The sequence below is a fragment of the Vanellus vanellus genome, assembly GCF_965231255.1.
Source record: "Vanellus vanellus genome assembly, chromosome: 4".
NCBI classification, from domain to species: domain Eukaryota; kingdom Metazoa; phylum Chordata; class Aves; order Charadriiformes; family Charadriidae; genus Vanellus; species Vanellus vanellus.
Window position 1 is genome coordinate 4326023 of NC_138909.1, and position 17723 is coordinate 4343745.

Genomic DNA, 17723 nt, shown 5'->3' on the forward strand with positions numbered 1-17723 from the left:
TGAGCTTCTGCAAACCAGAGATTATGCATACAGGGTAAACACAGATAATGCTTATGTACGTTTATAGCTCTGTGTGGCAATATCCATGAAATACTGTCTCAGGTGCACTGGCTTGTGTTCATTAAGCTCAATTTTAATCCAGAATACCCAAGAGAAGGACATTTCTTTCATGAAACCTTTTCTCCCAGTGAACGAGAATCCTAAGCCTGATGCTCTCTTGCATGGAGAAACTGCTGACTCTGATGGGATTTGGGTGCAGGTTTCCAGACTGTGATCTGTTTTGGCTGTCTTCTAAAATGATAAAGCTGAGAAGACCCAACAGGTCTTAATGAACAGAATTTTTGTTGTGGTATTTGGGATCTTAAAGCAACCTTGACTGTTCTTCTTGGGTATAATCATGAGCTTTCCTATCCTGAAGACCCATGTTACCTTCTTACCCGTGTTTAAAAAAAAAAAAAAAAAAAAAAAAAAAAAACAAAACAATGAAGAAATACCACATTAGGTGAAGAATGAGTGTAACTATACTTCCAAATAATTATTGTGTCTTTCCTTGCAGAAACTGACACAAAGTGTCATCTTTACCCATAGCTAAAACAAGAGGTGGGGAGATGAGGTCAATAAATGGGAAATGCAGAAGAAAATGGCATCAGCATTAAGCTGTGTTTCCCTAAGTATAATACTAAATAAAGATATTAGAGTACAAATAAAACATGTCATCAAGCAGATTTTCTATGTATTGTTCTAGATCTCCAATTTAAATTTGGATCCACACTGTGAAGTCAAAGAATAATGAAAAAGGGTTTCCTTTAACTTTGGAGGACTGACAGAAGTGCAGCTGTAGAACAGGGAGTTCTGTTCCCAAGTAAGATATGATTCTGAGGATGAGAAAGCAGGGGAGGATACAAAACTACTCTGAAGTCATGGCTGGGACCTCTCCGATAGCTATCGGGAAGGTTGTCATACCGGGAAGATAAATTTCACCCACAGAGGAGATTTCACAGGAAGCCTTTTGAACAGAAATGTTCTCATAAGTAAATTGTACAGCCCATATAGATTCAAGGTTAAGAGGTTGGTACAACCCCTGTCCAAATGTTAGCAGGAAATAAAACCGTAATAACAGCAGCCTTTCACTGACATCATCTTATTTAGAGACTCCTTAGGGTGCCTATACCCTTCAGTGATGATAGGGACATAGTCTTTATCTTTATGTAGTTGAAGTTGCAAACATTCTATTACAAGCCCTGTTTTGGGGTTATGCTATAGATTTTACTACTAAAGGTGGTTTGACCCAGATTACTTAATGTTTCCTGAGAAAAACAGGAGAATTTCTCTGTATGTTTAAAGATGAACACACCATGTATTTTTGAGATATGGATTATTTTAAAAAATTACTCTTGCATTTAAATCTCAATTATATTTGGGTGTCTGGGCCAGGCCACACAAAAGGCATGAACCGGCCATGCCAGGAACAAAGGCTGATAGTAAAGCAGAACACCAGAAAGGAAAAGAAGTCATCCAAAATGCCTCTGTCTTAAAACCCTGCCAAGCAGGAGACAGGAAGGGGGGAAGTCTGGCAACAAGAGTAAACTGTTAAGCCATTTTTAATGAATTTTCTTTAAAGGTTGTTAGGAAAATATTTTTGTAAACAAGGGAATAATTTGCTTTCAACTGCTTGTTCGGGCATCTGCCTCTGCTAGTTTCCTGATGCTCCTTGGCTCATGTATGGGATGGGAGGAAGGGGCAGCTGCTGGCTGGCCTTTCTGAGCTGTGGAAGGCTGAGACTTTGGTTCCCTGGGCAGCAGAGAAAGCCCCACCATGTCACTCTGCTCTTTTGAGTAGCTTGGCATTTCTATGCCTTGCCAAAGACCACACAGTGTCTTTTCCAAATCGAGCACTTTATGGATTTCAGGTTTTCTTTTTCATGCTGGATAAGTAAGTAGCATTACCCTGAAGGACTCTAAATGGCTTCCACCTGACCTTGGAGTACAAGTACTCAGGGCAATGCTAGGAGGACAGCTCTTGTAAGTTAACAACACAAATCAGCAAAACTGAAACATCATTATCTACAAATATTAGCAACAGGTTAGCTGTGTAAAAAGAGTATTTTTCAAGCAGGTTATCTAAAAAAAGCACAGTGAAATCCAGCAGCTTCACTTATTCGCTTCATTGGCTTCAAGATTTCTCGCAAATCACATACAACACTTAAGGTTCACTCCAACTTTCTCCCTTCCCTATTGAAGATGTTTGTACCAGGCTTCCAGAAGCTGATAAACCCTGTGTATAAACACCTTCCTAAAGTTTAAAAGGCCAGCTGATACCTGCTCAGATTTTACTGCTGCTCATCCCTGTGGTCTCACAAAGTTGCCTGGGTGAAGGGCTGCTGCCTCCCCAGGAAGCCTGTGTTGGTGAAAAACGCTAAGATAAAATTCAGCCCAACTTTGAGGCACAGAAAGGCTTTTTCTGGGGGGGCTGAGTTTCCAATCTTGCTGCCTTGTTTTACATATCTATGTAAATATATATATGTATAATATCGATAAACATAAAAAACAGCTTGAAAAGCATAGCTATAATACGCAAAGGTATTCTAGTTGAACCTTTTGGTAGCTTTTACTCACTATTGCAAATTCTTTGTTGAGGATCATCTGCTCCACCAGTGATGACTCATTGTGGAAAAGGTGAGGCTGCATGTGACTCCACATATGGGGAAACCACCAAAACTCATCCACAGATCTCAAGAGCAGGTCATCGCCTTCATCTTCCTCTTCAGTCCCTGCAAAAGAAAGAAAGAAAAAAAGAAGGTTATAGAAAAGCAACAACAGGAGATGCCCATAATTGTTTTTTAAACACAGAAGAGGCTGCCATAAAACCTAATGTCCCTGGCCTGGATGTCTCCCTGTGCTGCAGACAGGCTCTACCACACCACAAAAGGAATGAGGTGGATTACTGTGGACGGTAGCTCTCCCTTTCTATTCCTGGCATGGTGTTAACTGACAGTGATTCTAATATGAACTCATTTTCAAGGGCTGATTGTCGCGCTATGTAATGTACTTAGCATTTAGAAGTTCAGGTTTCCCATGAAGGTGGAGACGGGGTGGACTCGTACCCACCTGCTTAGGTCCTGCGCAGTTGTAGCTGGCCAAGATGGCATCACAGCTGTATGCCAGAGTCTGTGTGCCAACCCCCCTGACTTGTAGCTACCTCATTATTAGCCTCGGTAAATTGAAATCTGGTAATATCTGATAAAGTATGAAACAAGTTTGCAATAGTTTCAAAATATAATTAGGTGGAAAACATGAAGCTTTGAAGGCAAGGGTGTTCTGAATGTTGTTTCCTATGGTTTGCTATTCAGTTTTTGCCAAGATTAATCTTGAAGTAAAAACAATAGAACTTCTGTGTTTGTGAAGAGTATCTGCTTCAGGCAGAAGCAAGCATGTGTGGCTGTAACAATGAAAACCTTCCATTTGAGAAGTGATACGATGCTGCTTCCACCCTCTGTAGACATATCTGCAGTGCCTTTTCTAATTGGAAAGGCAAAGTTACGTTTCAGTAACTTCACCCTCAAATTACTCAATGCTACTCAGTTTATTAGTAGCCTTCCTTCTTGTTCCTTTATCATTCAAATGCTTTTATTTAGCTTCAGTAAAAGAATTAATTGTCAAAATCGGTGTAGTGATGCAAACATAGATATCTTTTCTTCTTACAACCCTTTCAATGCTTTGCAAAATTCATTGGAAGGAAGTGCTCTGTGGATGTCACTGTTTACTTTTGTGGCATGAGGCAGGAACATACAGAGATGGCTGTTGGGTGCATGCACTTCAGCTCTTTGTTTTTATTTTTCACTCCTGCAGTGTTTTTTGAAGAATGCCACTACACAAGGAGAGCATTACTTTGAAACTTTCTCCCGGTGTCACTGAATCACTTTCCTCCCCTCTTTGCAGCACTCTGCAAGCTCTGAGAAAGTTGCTCCCGCTGATGGGAGTGCTGCTGGAAAAAGAAAACAACCTTGTTTTCTAGGTAATTCCTTATTGAAAAGAAAGGGCCGATGGCTGCTCATTCTATGAATGTCTGCTCCTTCGTGCAAAACTTCTGTACGTGGAATCTGTTGAATGACTGCTGTCTTGGTTTTTGGGGTATGTGGTTCTCTTGCAGTCACCCAGGCACGCTTGAGGGAAATGTGATTGGGGGAAGAAACTTAACAAAGGCTTTCGAAATAGGACAGGAGAGAAAGGAGTAGGAGTTTGTGATGCCATTGAAGATGTCTTTGGTAACCCAAAGGTAGAAAACTGAAGGTAGGGATGCAGAGGAAAAAAGTGGATATTTGAAATATTTAAAGAACAACAATCACTTGACATAATTTTTAGGTCAAATTATAATCTAGTGTCATATTAATATTTGAAGTACAGTATTGTTCTTGAAATAAGTTCATTATTAAACCCAGTATTTTAAAATCAATTTTTCCTACTAATTTCTTTGTAAATTTGGATACAACTAATCAAACTGTGCACTTTACCATAACAAAAATCAAACAAGACAAAGCGTGACACTTTCCAGTTTAAAAAAACCCAACAACCCATCCTGTAATGGCAGACCTGAAACAGAAACATTGGAAGTTTAACAGTTGTTGGTGGTGTTGCTTTTGAGGATAATTTTCTTTACAAGCCTTTAAAAAAAGTGTTGTTTGATTTTATAAGTTTTTAAGTAGCATTATTTCCAAAAAATCTCATGCAAAGAGATGCAAAAAATGGAGCATTTGATAAATGCTTGTGTTGTTGAAATATCTTCGCCTAATCCCTTATTTCAGAGTATTGGAGATTTTGAGGTTTTAATTTCTTTGTACAATCAATATTCTTTATGTAACTTTCTATCTTCATTTTAATGCGGAATCTGAAAAATGCCATAGACCTACAACCAAGCAGGTGAACATATACCTGCTTTGAGATGCAGAATGTGCTTTACACAGGTAGGTAGTAATTCAAAGTTTGTTGTTTTCCATAATAAATAATCCCATATTTTAAAAATTTAACCATAACTTAGAGGTCTCTTTTGAGCTCAAAACTGAAACTAAATTTGAAATTGCTGTCGATAACCTTATAAATCTAAATGCAAAACCAGAGAACATCTTAATTTCTGTCGCCACAGTATGAACAAGTAGAAAGCGTTTGCTACATCTGCATAACTAATAGGGTCTACTCAGTTTTTTGCTAATAGAGTTAAGTCTACAGTGTATAGTTTACCAGTGCCACAGAAGGGAGTGGTGGTAGTGAGATGATGAGCAGTGAGGCTGATGTGTCAGCTATTGTACTTGCATGCAGGCATACCAACTAAAATTGGTATTTGGAGTACAGATGTCAGCAACATCTTTTGATGCAAATGTGTAACTGTTCAATCTACCAACACATTCCCACGCTCATCTCCCTCCTGTAGTTTTAAAATGATCCAAGTTTTGGAAAGGAGAGCAAAATCACAAATTAAGGAAGTCAATAAGGCACAGCAGTTGCACTGTGCTAATAAAAAGATGTTGAATATCTGATACTAAAAGCCTCTATGGGTAAGCAAGCCACATTCACAGTAATTAAAGAACACCTTTCTATAAAAGTATATATTGCACGGAGAATACTTTGAAACCTTCCCACTAAGCTGATATGACAAAATGCTACCAACAACCTGTAAGTGAAGTGTTAGCTTAAAAAATCAGATGCATCAGTGAGTACAGGCATGTTGTGGTTTAAGTCCCTTAATGGAGGCAATGACATGCTTCAACTCATTCAGTAGTTCTGTGCGACTTGTGTAAGCCTTGAGAGCCTTAGAAGGACAGGCACGCATGCATATTCTCCTATTTTCTCCCTCTACAGCAGGAGCGAACCTGAAATTGATCAGCATTATATCAGCTGGGCAAGAAAACCTATGACAACAATGTGGAGGCTGTTGGGATGAATGAAGAAAAAAATGTACTGGCAGGTCAGGGGGTTGATTTTGTAGAAAGGCTGCATGTTTTGTGCCAGACCTGTTCAGCGTGTCACAATATTTATAATAAATTATCTTTCTCCACCTCCTCCCCTCCTTGAATTACCTTTCTCTACAGTGGACACTGCAATGACTGACACCAGCTTTACTCTGTAGATGGCCACAACCGAGCAGAATCCTACTTTAGAGCATCTCAGAGCCTTGGGCTACTTTTGTTTATTTTGCTGTATTATGTGTGTGTCCAATTAATCTCCAGAAGGAATAACCGCACAGGCAGGTCAAGATGAAGTGAGGAGAATACTGAAGTTCTGTCTCCAAAGTTGCTCTCTAATCACAGGTCTGCCACTGGCTTGTTATATGACTCCAGGCAAGTAATTCCATCTCTCTACCTCTCATTTTTCTCAAGCTCTCCAGCCTGTATCTTTAGTCTGTAAGGTTTCCTGGGCAGCAGTTGCCTAGCGTTATGTGCTTACACAAGAGGAAAACAGCCTGGACTTTGAAAGTGACAGTGATACAAATACGTAATTTTGGTTTCCTTTTCTCATCCCTCAAATGCTTTCTCCTCTCCCTTTCTCCCAGGAACCTCTGTACTCTCCTAAGGGGTGGTGAAATGGAGACACAAGAGATGGGTAAGCTCATCTGTTTGGTGTTCACATACTGGTGATGAAAAGGGGAGTACTGCTACACCTACACTGAAAGGGGTGAGCTGCCTTATTCCACAGCTACCTTGTGGCCCATGATGGCTGGGACTGCATCGTTCCCAGCGTTTAAACTTACCCTCCCATCCTTTTGCTGCTGTAATGCCTCTGCTCCAGATAAGCTTCTTGGCTTCCCAAGCATAGAATCATAGAAGGGTTTAGGTTGGAAAGGACCTTGAAGATCGAGTTCCAACCCCCCTGCCATCGGCAGGGACACCTCCCATTAGACCAGGTTGCCCAAGAGCATCACTCAGTGTCACTAAATGTGGCTGAACAGGTTGACAGCTGAGCATTTTGGAGATGCTCTTCAAAGGTGGGAAGGGTATGGGGTTTGGTAAAAAAGAAGGACAGGAGGTGACTCCTTTGAAGTGAGTTGCTCAATGTCTTTTTTTTGCTGTAGCAGCACTAGGGAGCAGCATGACTCAGAGGCAGAAGAGGGAAGCCTGAGTGGAGGTGCAGTGAACTGTTAAGGAGAAGGCAGAGGAGAAGGGGGGGAAAAAAAAAGGGAGGGGCATTGTGCTGTGGAGAAATGGAGCAAAAGAAAGGAAGGAGTTGTGAGGAGGAGGAGATGTAAAAGACCTTCCACAGAAACACGGTGCAAGTGTGCAACTTATTACTACATAGTGTGAAAGAAGCAGGGTTTCAATACACATTTCTTTTCATCTAGTTTTCCTTTTATCATCCCTCCTGATTTGCAGACCGCTGAGATAGATTACCTTTACAGTCGTAACAAAATCTTGTGCATCCCATTCAAATACTTCTGCCTCTTCAGAGGTTTTGAGATATGAGTTTTCCAGTCTTTTCTGTTTCATCATACCTATCATACTGGAAAAACCTTAGTATGTCTTCTGTGCTGTCCTCTCTTTTGTGGAATTAAAAAGGTCTTAGCAGCTACTTTGCCTTCTTTATAACCCTGAGATTTACTACCACACATCTTTCCAAAAAGCACCAACAGCATCTACGGGTTCCTGAGAAGCTCATCTGTAGTGTACCTTTGCCCCTTTGGACAGTGAATTAGACACTGGATGCTGAAATGGTGGAGCATGTATTTCCCACTGCTCCACTGAGTCAATGTGTTATTTAAAAAGGGCATGTTTGAAGCTAGGTTTAAAATCCTGTCACCTATTTAACTGCAGCTACCTGAGAGCATGAAGTTCCTTCTTACCTGTGTGGTAAAATTTTCCTGAAAATCCAAGGTTGAAGGTAAAATTTGCAACCTGAGTGCGCAGTAAATTTTGAGTCTCTAGTAAAGCCTGAAATAAATAAGAAATTAACATGCATTTAGAAAAGTGAATATTAATTTTTGGAATGCCCCATTTTAAAAGTTGTGTCCAACTGAGGAGATACAAAAAAGAAGATCCTGTTAAATGTTTCACATTTTATTTTGGGCTCATTCTTTTTTTTTTTAAATAAGACTATTACAGTGAGCTTAATTTGTTCCTGCAGAGCCTGATGGTCTAGCAATGCTAGTTAATAGTACGTAAGGACCAAAGTAGTGATGGTTCTGTAACTTGGACCGAGATACTATATACATTGTTTGCAGTGATCTATGGCAGGACTTGAACTCAGCCATTCAGAGGCAGCAATATACTAAATCACTGAGTCACCCATGCTTTGGGTTTTTAATGAAGCTTGATAAAAATGTGCTTAAAACCCAAAGTAAAATTGGGAAGACTAGTTGCCGTCCAGACATGGAGGCGTTGGGATTTACTTACCTGTGGAAACATTTTTTGATTGTGTGTGAATACCAAATTCAGGCTTCAGTGTGAATGACCAAAACTCCAGTTTTGACCTACGATAGATATAGTGTCCGTGTCAGAAATTAAATCCCTGTTTATTTTTATTCTCTCCTCCAAGCAAAAGATAAGACCAATTTAAATGAAATGGAGGAAAAGGGTATTGCTTATAGAAGAAATGGGTGTAGTCTTGGTCACCTATCCTTTTTTTTCTTGGCGGTATTTCCAACCACTAGAGAAAGAGAAAAGATGGTTCAGCCTGTGTGAGCTACCTACACTTACTGTTAGTTGTCAACTCTGCATTGCTGCTAAAGATAGTCTTTGCTGCACAGATATCTCTCTGCTTTCAATCACCAGCCCACATAATTTGGATGCGCTTCATATGCGAGATGGATAGTGCATGTATCTCCCTACTGGTCTTGCCAATGTTGAATGGGTTATAAGCTCTATTTTCATCAATTTTCCACGTCTCCATTATGTGGCTCTTGAGAACTTTTCCCGTTATCTATTAATAACATTTTTATTGATCGAATGTTCATGCTCTTGCACAGTTCAAAGACAAAATGAATACAGTGGTTTACACACAATTTACCCACAGTCCAAGTCCAGCTAATGTTTCCTTTCATTTGAAAAAAAAAAAATGGTTTTTGTATGGTCATTAGTAATTTCACTTAACGCTACAGGAAAATAGTTTTACCTTTTTGCTCAACCCACCAGTCTAATTTAAAAAACAACAACAAACTCTAATTGTGACCATAAGTATTGCCAGTCCAGCGCAAATGATGAAACCAGGGTTTAAGCAGCTGAGATGCAGCCTGATAGTCTAGTCCAGAGCAGAACTAAGCAAGTCAGGTTTCTGTGCTCTCATGATTTATCATATTACCTTTGCACTGCAATGGGTTGGGAGGTGCTGTCAGCTAATGTCAGCATTTGCTGTAGGACATTAACTTCTTAAAATTGCTGACTCCCTCCTAATTATGCAGATATTTGGGCACTGTTTGTGTTGGAGCACAAGCCTCTTCCGAAGCATCATTTGCTACCAGCTGCCTTCCAAAGAAGCATCATTCGGGTGCCAGGCAGCTTGGGAGTATAACATCAAAGATTGTCAGACAGTGTGCATCTGCCTTCATTTTTTAAATAGAAACACTTATTGGGTGTTAAGGAAGATGTAGAACAAAGATTGTGGTTATTGGCTACAACAGTCATCAAGCAAATTCCTTCCCTTGCTAAAGGAAATAATGTAATCTAATGACAGTAAATCTTGTGCTTTAGCATTAAATATTAAGATAGCAGTATGGTTTCCAGCCTATCTTGCCAGACATTAAATAATTTGTTTATTTCAATTCTGTGACAATTTCACAGGTGGGACTATATTTACATAATATATAACAACTAAACAGTCACTAAAATGTAAAACCTTAGAGTTCAACAGCACTGTTAGCTAAGACATTGAGGAAATTCCCAGCTGGTGAAAACACACACCTAAATCGACACCATTAAAGCCAACAAGTGTAGAATCTGAATCATTATATTTTAGAACATAATTTTCCAAGGTATCTAGAGCATTTTATATATGTTGAGAAAGAGTAAGGGGCTGCACAGAATCAATTCAATTTTCCTTTGAGGAAAGAACATCCTGAGAAATTACCATCACTTAAGATACAGTATAAGAAGGTACACGAAACAAACATCATTATATCACTTTGTTTTTTCTCTCTGACTTCCCTCACACTCACATCTCAAAAAAATGACAGAACTGTGGGATAGGCAGAAATGTTCCAGCCCAGTGAGGTCTCATTAAAACACAGAGAGAGGATTAAGATGTAAATCCTGTAACTTGCAGCGTGTCAAGCATTTTTCTCTGTCGAAAGGGCAAATCTGTCATTCAAACTGGATTTGGTAGGTCCCAAAGACTTTTTTTTTTTATTGCCACTTCCATATATGCATATTAATTTATATACTATGCAGCTAAATTGCATTTTCATGACCTCACTGATTTTTAATACTAAAGATATCGTTGGCTAAGTCAGTCCAAACTTATTTTGTCACTACTTCTCTGTTTGTAGAGGGGCCGATTAATGTCTTCCACATCCTTAATATAATGGAAAAAAACTCTGTTTAGGTGATTAAGGTCTGCCTTCCCTATTGTCAATAAATAGACATTCAAACAAAATTGCTAATGATGCATACTGCCTTCACTGGTAACCCTGCAAAGTAAATGAGAACTTTTGTCTCCTGTAGGTGCAGACCTTAACAATGTGCAGCACAGAAAAGTGCCATGGCAGGAGAAGAGCACATGACTTTCTTCTGTCACCCTTCTCACCCTCTCCCAGATGGGTGAACCCCTGTTTCTTTGCTTGTTTGTGAGGATAGCTGTGAACACCGCTGCTCAGGCAGTCATAGAATCATAGAAAGGTAAGAGTTGGAAGGGACCTTAAAGACCGTCTAGTCCCACCCCCCTGCCCTGGTTAGGGACACCTTTCACTAGACCAGGTTACTCAAAGCCCCATCCAACATGGCGTTGAACACCTCCAGGTATGAGGCATCTACAGCTTCCCTGGGCAACCTGGGCCAGTGCCTCACCACTCTGAGTGAAACATTTCTTGCTGATATTTAATCTAAATTGCCCCTCTTCCAGTTTGAAGCCATCTTCCCTCATCCTATCACTACATGCCCTTGTAAAAAGTTCCCCCCCACACACATTTCCTGTAGCCCCTTTAGGGACTGAAAGGGCTCTAAGGTCTCCCTGGAGCCTTCTCTTCTCCAGGCTGAACAATCCCAATTCTCTCAGCCTGTCCTCACAGCAGAGGTGCTCCAGCCCTCGGAGCATCTTTGTGGCCTCCTCTGGACCTGCTCCAACAGGTCTATGTCTTTCTTGTGCTGAGGACTCCAGGTCTGGACACAGTACTGCAGGTGGGGTCTCACCAGAGCAGAGGGGTAGAATCACCTCCCTCAACCAGGGCTCCTGCTCCTGGATGGTCCAGGGAGGAGCTGTGCATCCCTGGCATCTGCTGCCAGAAACCTTTTCAGGGCTTACGCAGCCTCCATGTGAGGCGGAAGGTATTTATTTTATTTTGAAGAGTTTTGCAGGATGGAGAAGGGCTATTGAATTTTAACAGCTGGAAATCCTACCCAACACCAGATGCGATCGCAGTGATTCACACTCTGCCTGGTCCTCCTGTGCTGTCCCCAGCAGTCCTCCTTCCCTGGGGATTCACCTGTCCCTGTCCCATCCCTGTTGCACGCTGACCTCAGGACTTGGCTGCTTTCACTGAGAGAGAAATGGTAGGTGCTGCCTACAACTTCGGCAGAAGGGAAATGCGTATAGAGGAATGTGGATTATTAAAAAACAAAACAAAACAAAAAAACAAAAACACAACCAAAAACAACCAACCAAACAAAAAAACGTATGACAAATCTTATTTTGTAGAGAAGATTTTTCTCCTGGTTATTTCACCTGACTACAGTATTTAAGTTCTATCTGCCAGTGTGTGGCTTTTCCTCAGACTCAGTGGGATTTTTCTTTTTTTCTTCTCTGAGTACTGGGGCTTAAAAGAGCTGTGTAGTGGAGGAAAGTTACTTGCATGTGAAAATACAATTAGCATTCCCCACTGAACTCATAGGGGTGTGTTGAAGCAACAGCTGGAACACTGTTTTATTTTTGACAGTTAAACAGATCATGTTAGATAATTATCATTCTCCAAGGCAAGAACCAGGGAGCACACCTGTACACGGACAAACAGGCGTGTCTCAATGCCAGGCTAAGCAAAGTGCATTGGTGATGTTTTTGTTTTTTTTTTTTAAGGAAATCCAAGCTTTTCTTTCAAATACAAAATCTTAATTGCCTGGAATCTCTCAAAACTCACACATTTTATCTTATTGATTGTTTGCTTTTTAAATGAGGCTTCTGTGACATCCACAAGATACGGTTTCTTCTGTATATCGCGTTTACATTCAGCAGTCTTTTACATTAATCCATATAATTACCTTTTGTAGATTTGAAGTTGCTGTGTCTTTATTCTTCATAATTGGTGCATCTATTAAGAAGTGATATTTTCCTGCTATGTCCTTGTTAATTATAACTCTATCCTTCATTTACATAATAAACTTTTTGGGGCAATTTCTGCAGTAACATTTCATGCCTAATAGGAAGCAATTTGCTTTCCTTTATTAAGTACATTAAAACTTCATGCCCCAGACATCATTGACTGTAAACATTTGATTCTGCTCAAATTTAATGCACCAAGGCATTTTGCTCTGCCATATTAGGTTTATTTATGTGCTATGTTCTGGATTGTTAGCTGCTAATGAGACTTCGGCTCTTATTGCTCTAAGGCCTGAACACTAACCTCATTTTAATGAGTTCATTATTTGCTGCCTTCTGAATGGAAGACAACAAATTTTCCTTTTAATTAAAGGTCAAAACACCTCTGGCTAAGGAAAGTGTAGAGGTTATCAAATCCTTAGAGAAGGTAAAAGAATGACTTTTTCTGATTTTGATGCCAAGCATGGGCAGGCCACGCTGAGGTAGGAGGTGTTTCTCTGGGGACCAAAACTCCAAATCTCAGCTAAGTGATAACAATGCTAAAATGTGGTACTAGTCTTCCCAAGATGTTGTTTAAAAAAATAAATAAATCAAAAAACCAAAAATCCCCCCCAACTGAAAGTCAGCCAAAGTAATTAAAGAGGCTTTACTCCTAACCCAAAGGTGTGTGTGGATCAATGCCACTGCTAAAGCGTGATCCCTTCTTTGCATGTGCAATGATTTATAGGGTACAGAGGACAGATGCCAGATTAATTGAGCCAACAAAAACTAATCTCGCATTTCTTATCAGGGAAAGTGAGGCAAATGTGTTCAATATTGGAGGCAGTTTGTAGTGAGACAGAGGTATATGTAGTTGTGTGTTTCTGCGTGTACAAATGCATGTAAAAGGGATTGGTGGTCATTTTCTTTGAAAATAGAGTGGAAACTTTAGTCAAACCAAAAAAAGATTAATTACAGGAATTAATTGTCTTTTGTCTAGTATTTTATATCTGGTTGCCATCTTAAAGGCAAGCTAACATACATCAGTGCACGTGCCTCTCATTCGAGAAGCTGCTCACATTGCAGGTAAGAGTGTTAGAGACAGGAAAGGTATTTGGGAAAGAAGGGACCAGTGCCTGTGAGAACAGCTGGTGAAAACCTGAACTCTGGTTTTGGAGGAAAATCCTAACAGTTTGTAAAACATAGATATTGTTCAGCGTGAAAACTGAAATTGTCAAAATGTCCTTCCAACAGCTTTAAACATTATTTCTGCAAAACTGAACCAAACTCCTGATGCCTGCAGGTGTTCTGGGGACCTTCCCAGAAGTTGCTGAACATGTCCGAGAGCATCAGGAGAAGCCTAGGAGGGACCCAAGATTTGCAGGACTCAACATTACCCCAACGTGGAGCAGAAAGCCCAAATGTTTTATTCAGGCTCCTGGTAATACATGTGGCCTTCCAGAGGCGATATTGTGAATGTGAATTTTGGGAACCAGCAAAAAACTCAAGATCTTGCAGGTTTCCATCTCTGTGGCAGGGATGTCTGCGGTCAGGGTGCCCAGGGTCTCCCCAGCCTATGGGGCACTCAGCTAGGTACAGCTGCCCAAGAAAACGTGATCCCAAGTTAGTACATAGCCTGTCTGTGAGGGCTACGCAATGTGGAGGGCAAGATGAGCAAGGATCTAGTTCTTCATGCAGTTTGGATGGATATCAAGGGAAGGAAGGGAAGCTAGGTATTTTTGCTTTTCAGTTTATCTATAATTTGCTGTCATCATGAATTATTTTATTTCCATAGACTCATTCTAGGAAGTCCTTCTGGCGCGGGAGGATGTGCCAGGGCTACATGGCCAAAGTTATGTTGCCCCATCACCGTCCAAGGGATATGACGGAGAATCCTGTCAAAAATGGGCTAACTTGCCATTACTCAAAGTCATCATTCATTTGGGAATGGATCCTAGTGCTGGGTCATGATTCCACTGCTGCAGGTTTTTTCTTTCATGTATGTGCATAAAATATATGTATGCTCACTATATACACACTACTATTTATTTATATGCTTCATAAATAGAAAATATGTGCAAATACATAAATGTCTAGAGGAGAGCCACGAGCATGATCTGGGGGCTGGAGCACCTCTCCTATGAGGAGAGGATGAAAGAGTTGGGGCTGTTCAGCCTGGAGAAGAGAAGCCTCCGGGGAGATCTTATTGTGGCCTTCCAGTACCTAAAGGGGGCCTACAGGAGAGCTGGGGAAGGACTTCTTACTCGGGCACGTAGCGATAGGACGAGGGGGAATGGCTTTAAGCTGGAAGAGGGCAGGTTCAGATTAAACATTAGGAAGAAGTTTTTCACTGTGAGGGTGGTAAGGCACTGGCACAGGTTGCCCAGAGAGGTTGTTGAGGCCCCATCCCTGGAGGTGTTCAAGGCCAGGCTGGACGTGGCCTTGGGCAACCTGGTCTAGTGGGAAGTGTCCCTGCCTATGGCAGGGGGGTTGGAACTCGATGATCTTCAAGGTCCTTTCCAACCTAAACCATTCTATGTTTCTATGATATTCTTTACAGTAAATCTTTTTGTAGGTGATGTTTATATACGCTGCTTAGTAAACAAGATTTTTGCTCTGGGACAAGTTGTCCAGAAAGGCTGGGGAATCTCTGTCCTTTGAGATATGATCTGATCTAACTTTGAAGTTACCTCTGCTTTGAGCCAGGGGCTTAGGCTAGATCACCTCCAGAAATCCCTTCCAACCAAAATTATTTTAAGATTTGATGAAAACTTTCCCTGTATTTTTCACTTCAAGACAGTTTTCTCATGCTTTGATGGTACATACTTGTTATTAATACCAAGAAGTCTTTTAACGCATTTATTCATTTTTGTTCCTAACGTGTCCTTAATGCTTTTGCAGTTATATAGCCCCGAGGTTCATTCCCAAGCAGTTCCATGCAGCAATTTGCTGGTGGTCTGTGGAAAGTTGGAGGACTACAAAGTAGTAGTTTTGCTCTTGATTTCCAGCTGAAAATTTGTAGAGGAAAAAAAGCAAAGAATACTTTCAGCAATGTTTCTTTCCACTGCAAGCAGCTGCTGTTGGGATGTGATTTCTGATTGCCTCTTCCTGCTCCTATTCCCTCCCTGAAATCTATGCTAGGAAAAAAAAAAATTGACAATGCCTGATGTGGTCTTGGCAATCTTCAAAGCCAATGCAATCTTCATATGACTACCATGAAATAGTAATAATCACAGTAACTATCATAAGGATGGTTAGAAATAGCTAGCTACTGTTTTTGTGATAGGAAAACTGAATTAAAAAAAAAAAAATTATGTCTAGCTTGACATCACTGACAGGGACACTGCAAGACCAGGACTCCAGGTTCCTTGGTTTCACCTTTTGATTTGGAGCACAAACTTCCACTGTAAGGGGGACAATCAAATCAGCTGTATCTGCACTTCTTAAAACACAACTCGGTGCCGAATTTATAAACTCAGCAAAGCTGAATCATCGATTTCTGTGTGGTGAGGATTTCAGCCCACTTCACATGCTTATAACAGAATTTCAGTAGAAAATTCTTTAATATTATAGTGTAGGAATTATAAAGAATTCACAGTATTGACTTACTGGCTAGATTTTCGAAGGAGTTTAGGGGTTAAAGTCAGATCCTTAATGGGATTTTGAAATCTCTTGTACTATTTACCCTACTCCAAAACTGATTTGAATAGCTGTTAATCAGGCACCAGATCAATGGGCAACTGTCAACCCTCACAGATTTACGTTCCCTCTTAAGACACTTTTTTCCCAGTGCATTATACAGACGGTGTAATTCCCGGTGCTGGCTGCAGAGCCCTCGCCACTCCCAGTGAGGCAAGCACGGCTTCGGCTGTTGTCCTGCCTTCCCGAGATACGGGACCTCACTTCTTTTGGTATTTATTTCTGTGAAGTACTATACTGATCTACAATGCCACATAAATAATTAATAGAAAGGTCTCTGATGGTGTTCAACACAGCCAGCGCTGTCTGTAGATCTATTTTTTTTTATTACAGAGCTATTACTTGAGTCTGTTCAGTGTTTCCCTTGTGTAACTGTCTTAGTGGGAGGTCTGAGAGGATACGTGGGTTTATTTGAAGCAAGAAAAAAGGTCATGTTTTGCGTTCATATGTAATATGTTTATCACAAGCAGAAGAATTTATTTTTCTTTTATGAGTGGAATGCCCAATTTATCCAATCTACTTCTACTGCTATTTTGTAACTCAGTCCTAAAGTCAGAAAATTGTCAGGATTCTAACTGCATTTAATTCAACACAGAGGAATGCATCTGGTTCCAGTTAAAGGTTCAGCTAGTTTCAGCTGAATGGGATGAAGGGGGAGATACTGCACCAAATTTACTAGCTACTCATGACTAACTGGCTAATCACATCACTTGAGAACTCAGAAGGTGGCTCTTTTAATCTGTTCAGCTGCGATGGTTTGGTTGCCTCTAAGCAGAGTCAGTAAAGGCAGCCCTTCGTTAAGAGATGCTTATCTGAAAAACAGATCGAGTCTGCAACTTTCTCTGCTGGTTCATGCTCCCCTTGCACATAAGGGTCTATTTGTCTCGTGTCTGGATCTACTCCTGAGCTGGGGTCCCATACGCTACCACCTCAGGCTTTGAGTTCACGGCAGATCTCTGCGGCGGGATGCTGCCCTATTGCCAAGCTGGTTTCTTCTGCCCATAGCCTACACCCAACATAGGCTTGGAATGACAGCTTGGAGAAGGAGAGGGTCCATGCATCCCCCAGCATGGAGGCAGCCAGCCCTGCCGCGTGGTGTGCCATGAGAGCTTTTCCCCTGCCAAGAGGAATGTCCCAACCCTCCATGGAGATGAAGGCTGTTTCTCTTTGCAGTTGTTTCCCAGTTGTGTGGTCTCTACAGAGCAAAAAGCCCCAGCTCCCATGCTCCCTACAGCTGCAGTTCTGCTTGGCCAGTACAAAAGCTGCACAGAGGAAAGAAGAGATGCTGCTTCTTGCATCTTGCCCCATATCCACGTCTGCATGAGGCAGGCAGGGTTTGTCTATCTAATTCTGTTGGAGTGCTAGCATGAGAGGCCAGAAAGGCAGAGGCATCATCTAGTTCTGATCAATCACCAGCACTCCCCCCCCCAAATAAGTATTGAGCAAGAAAACCATCTTGAGGCTTTAAAGGGACAACATCAAGATTTAAAATAGTATGTTAATAAAAAATTCATGTTCAGCGATTGTGATCCTGTTGCAGCAAACCGCATTGGTGTCAGTCATTGTGCTGCATGTCCCTAACAGTGAAACACAGGGATTGAT

General features: G+C 41.0%; 1 protein-coding gene across 1 annotated transcript in view; it reads right to left on the reverse strand.

Annotated features, from left to right (window-relative positions):
- The window catches only part of LOC309670961 (bifunctional heparan sulfate N-deacetylase/N-sulfotransferase 4), a gene marked incomplete at its 5' end in the record, with an annotated part of 84789 nt that overhangs the window by 45974 nt on the left and 21092 nt on the right, over positions 1 to 17723 (reverse strand). The window contains 2 exons of the mRNA XM_082482104.1: positions 2616 to 2770; positions 7828 to 7915. Of these exons, the coding sequence (XP_082338230.1) occupies positions 2616 to 2770; positions 7828 to 7915 (243 nt within the window). The remainder of the gene's footprint in view (positions 1 to 2615; positions 2771 to 7827; positions 7916 to 17723) is intronic.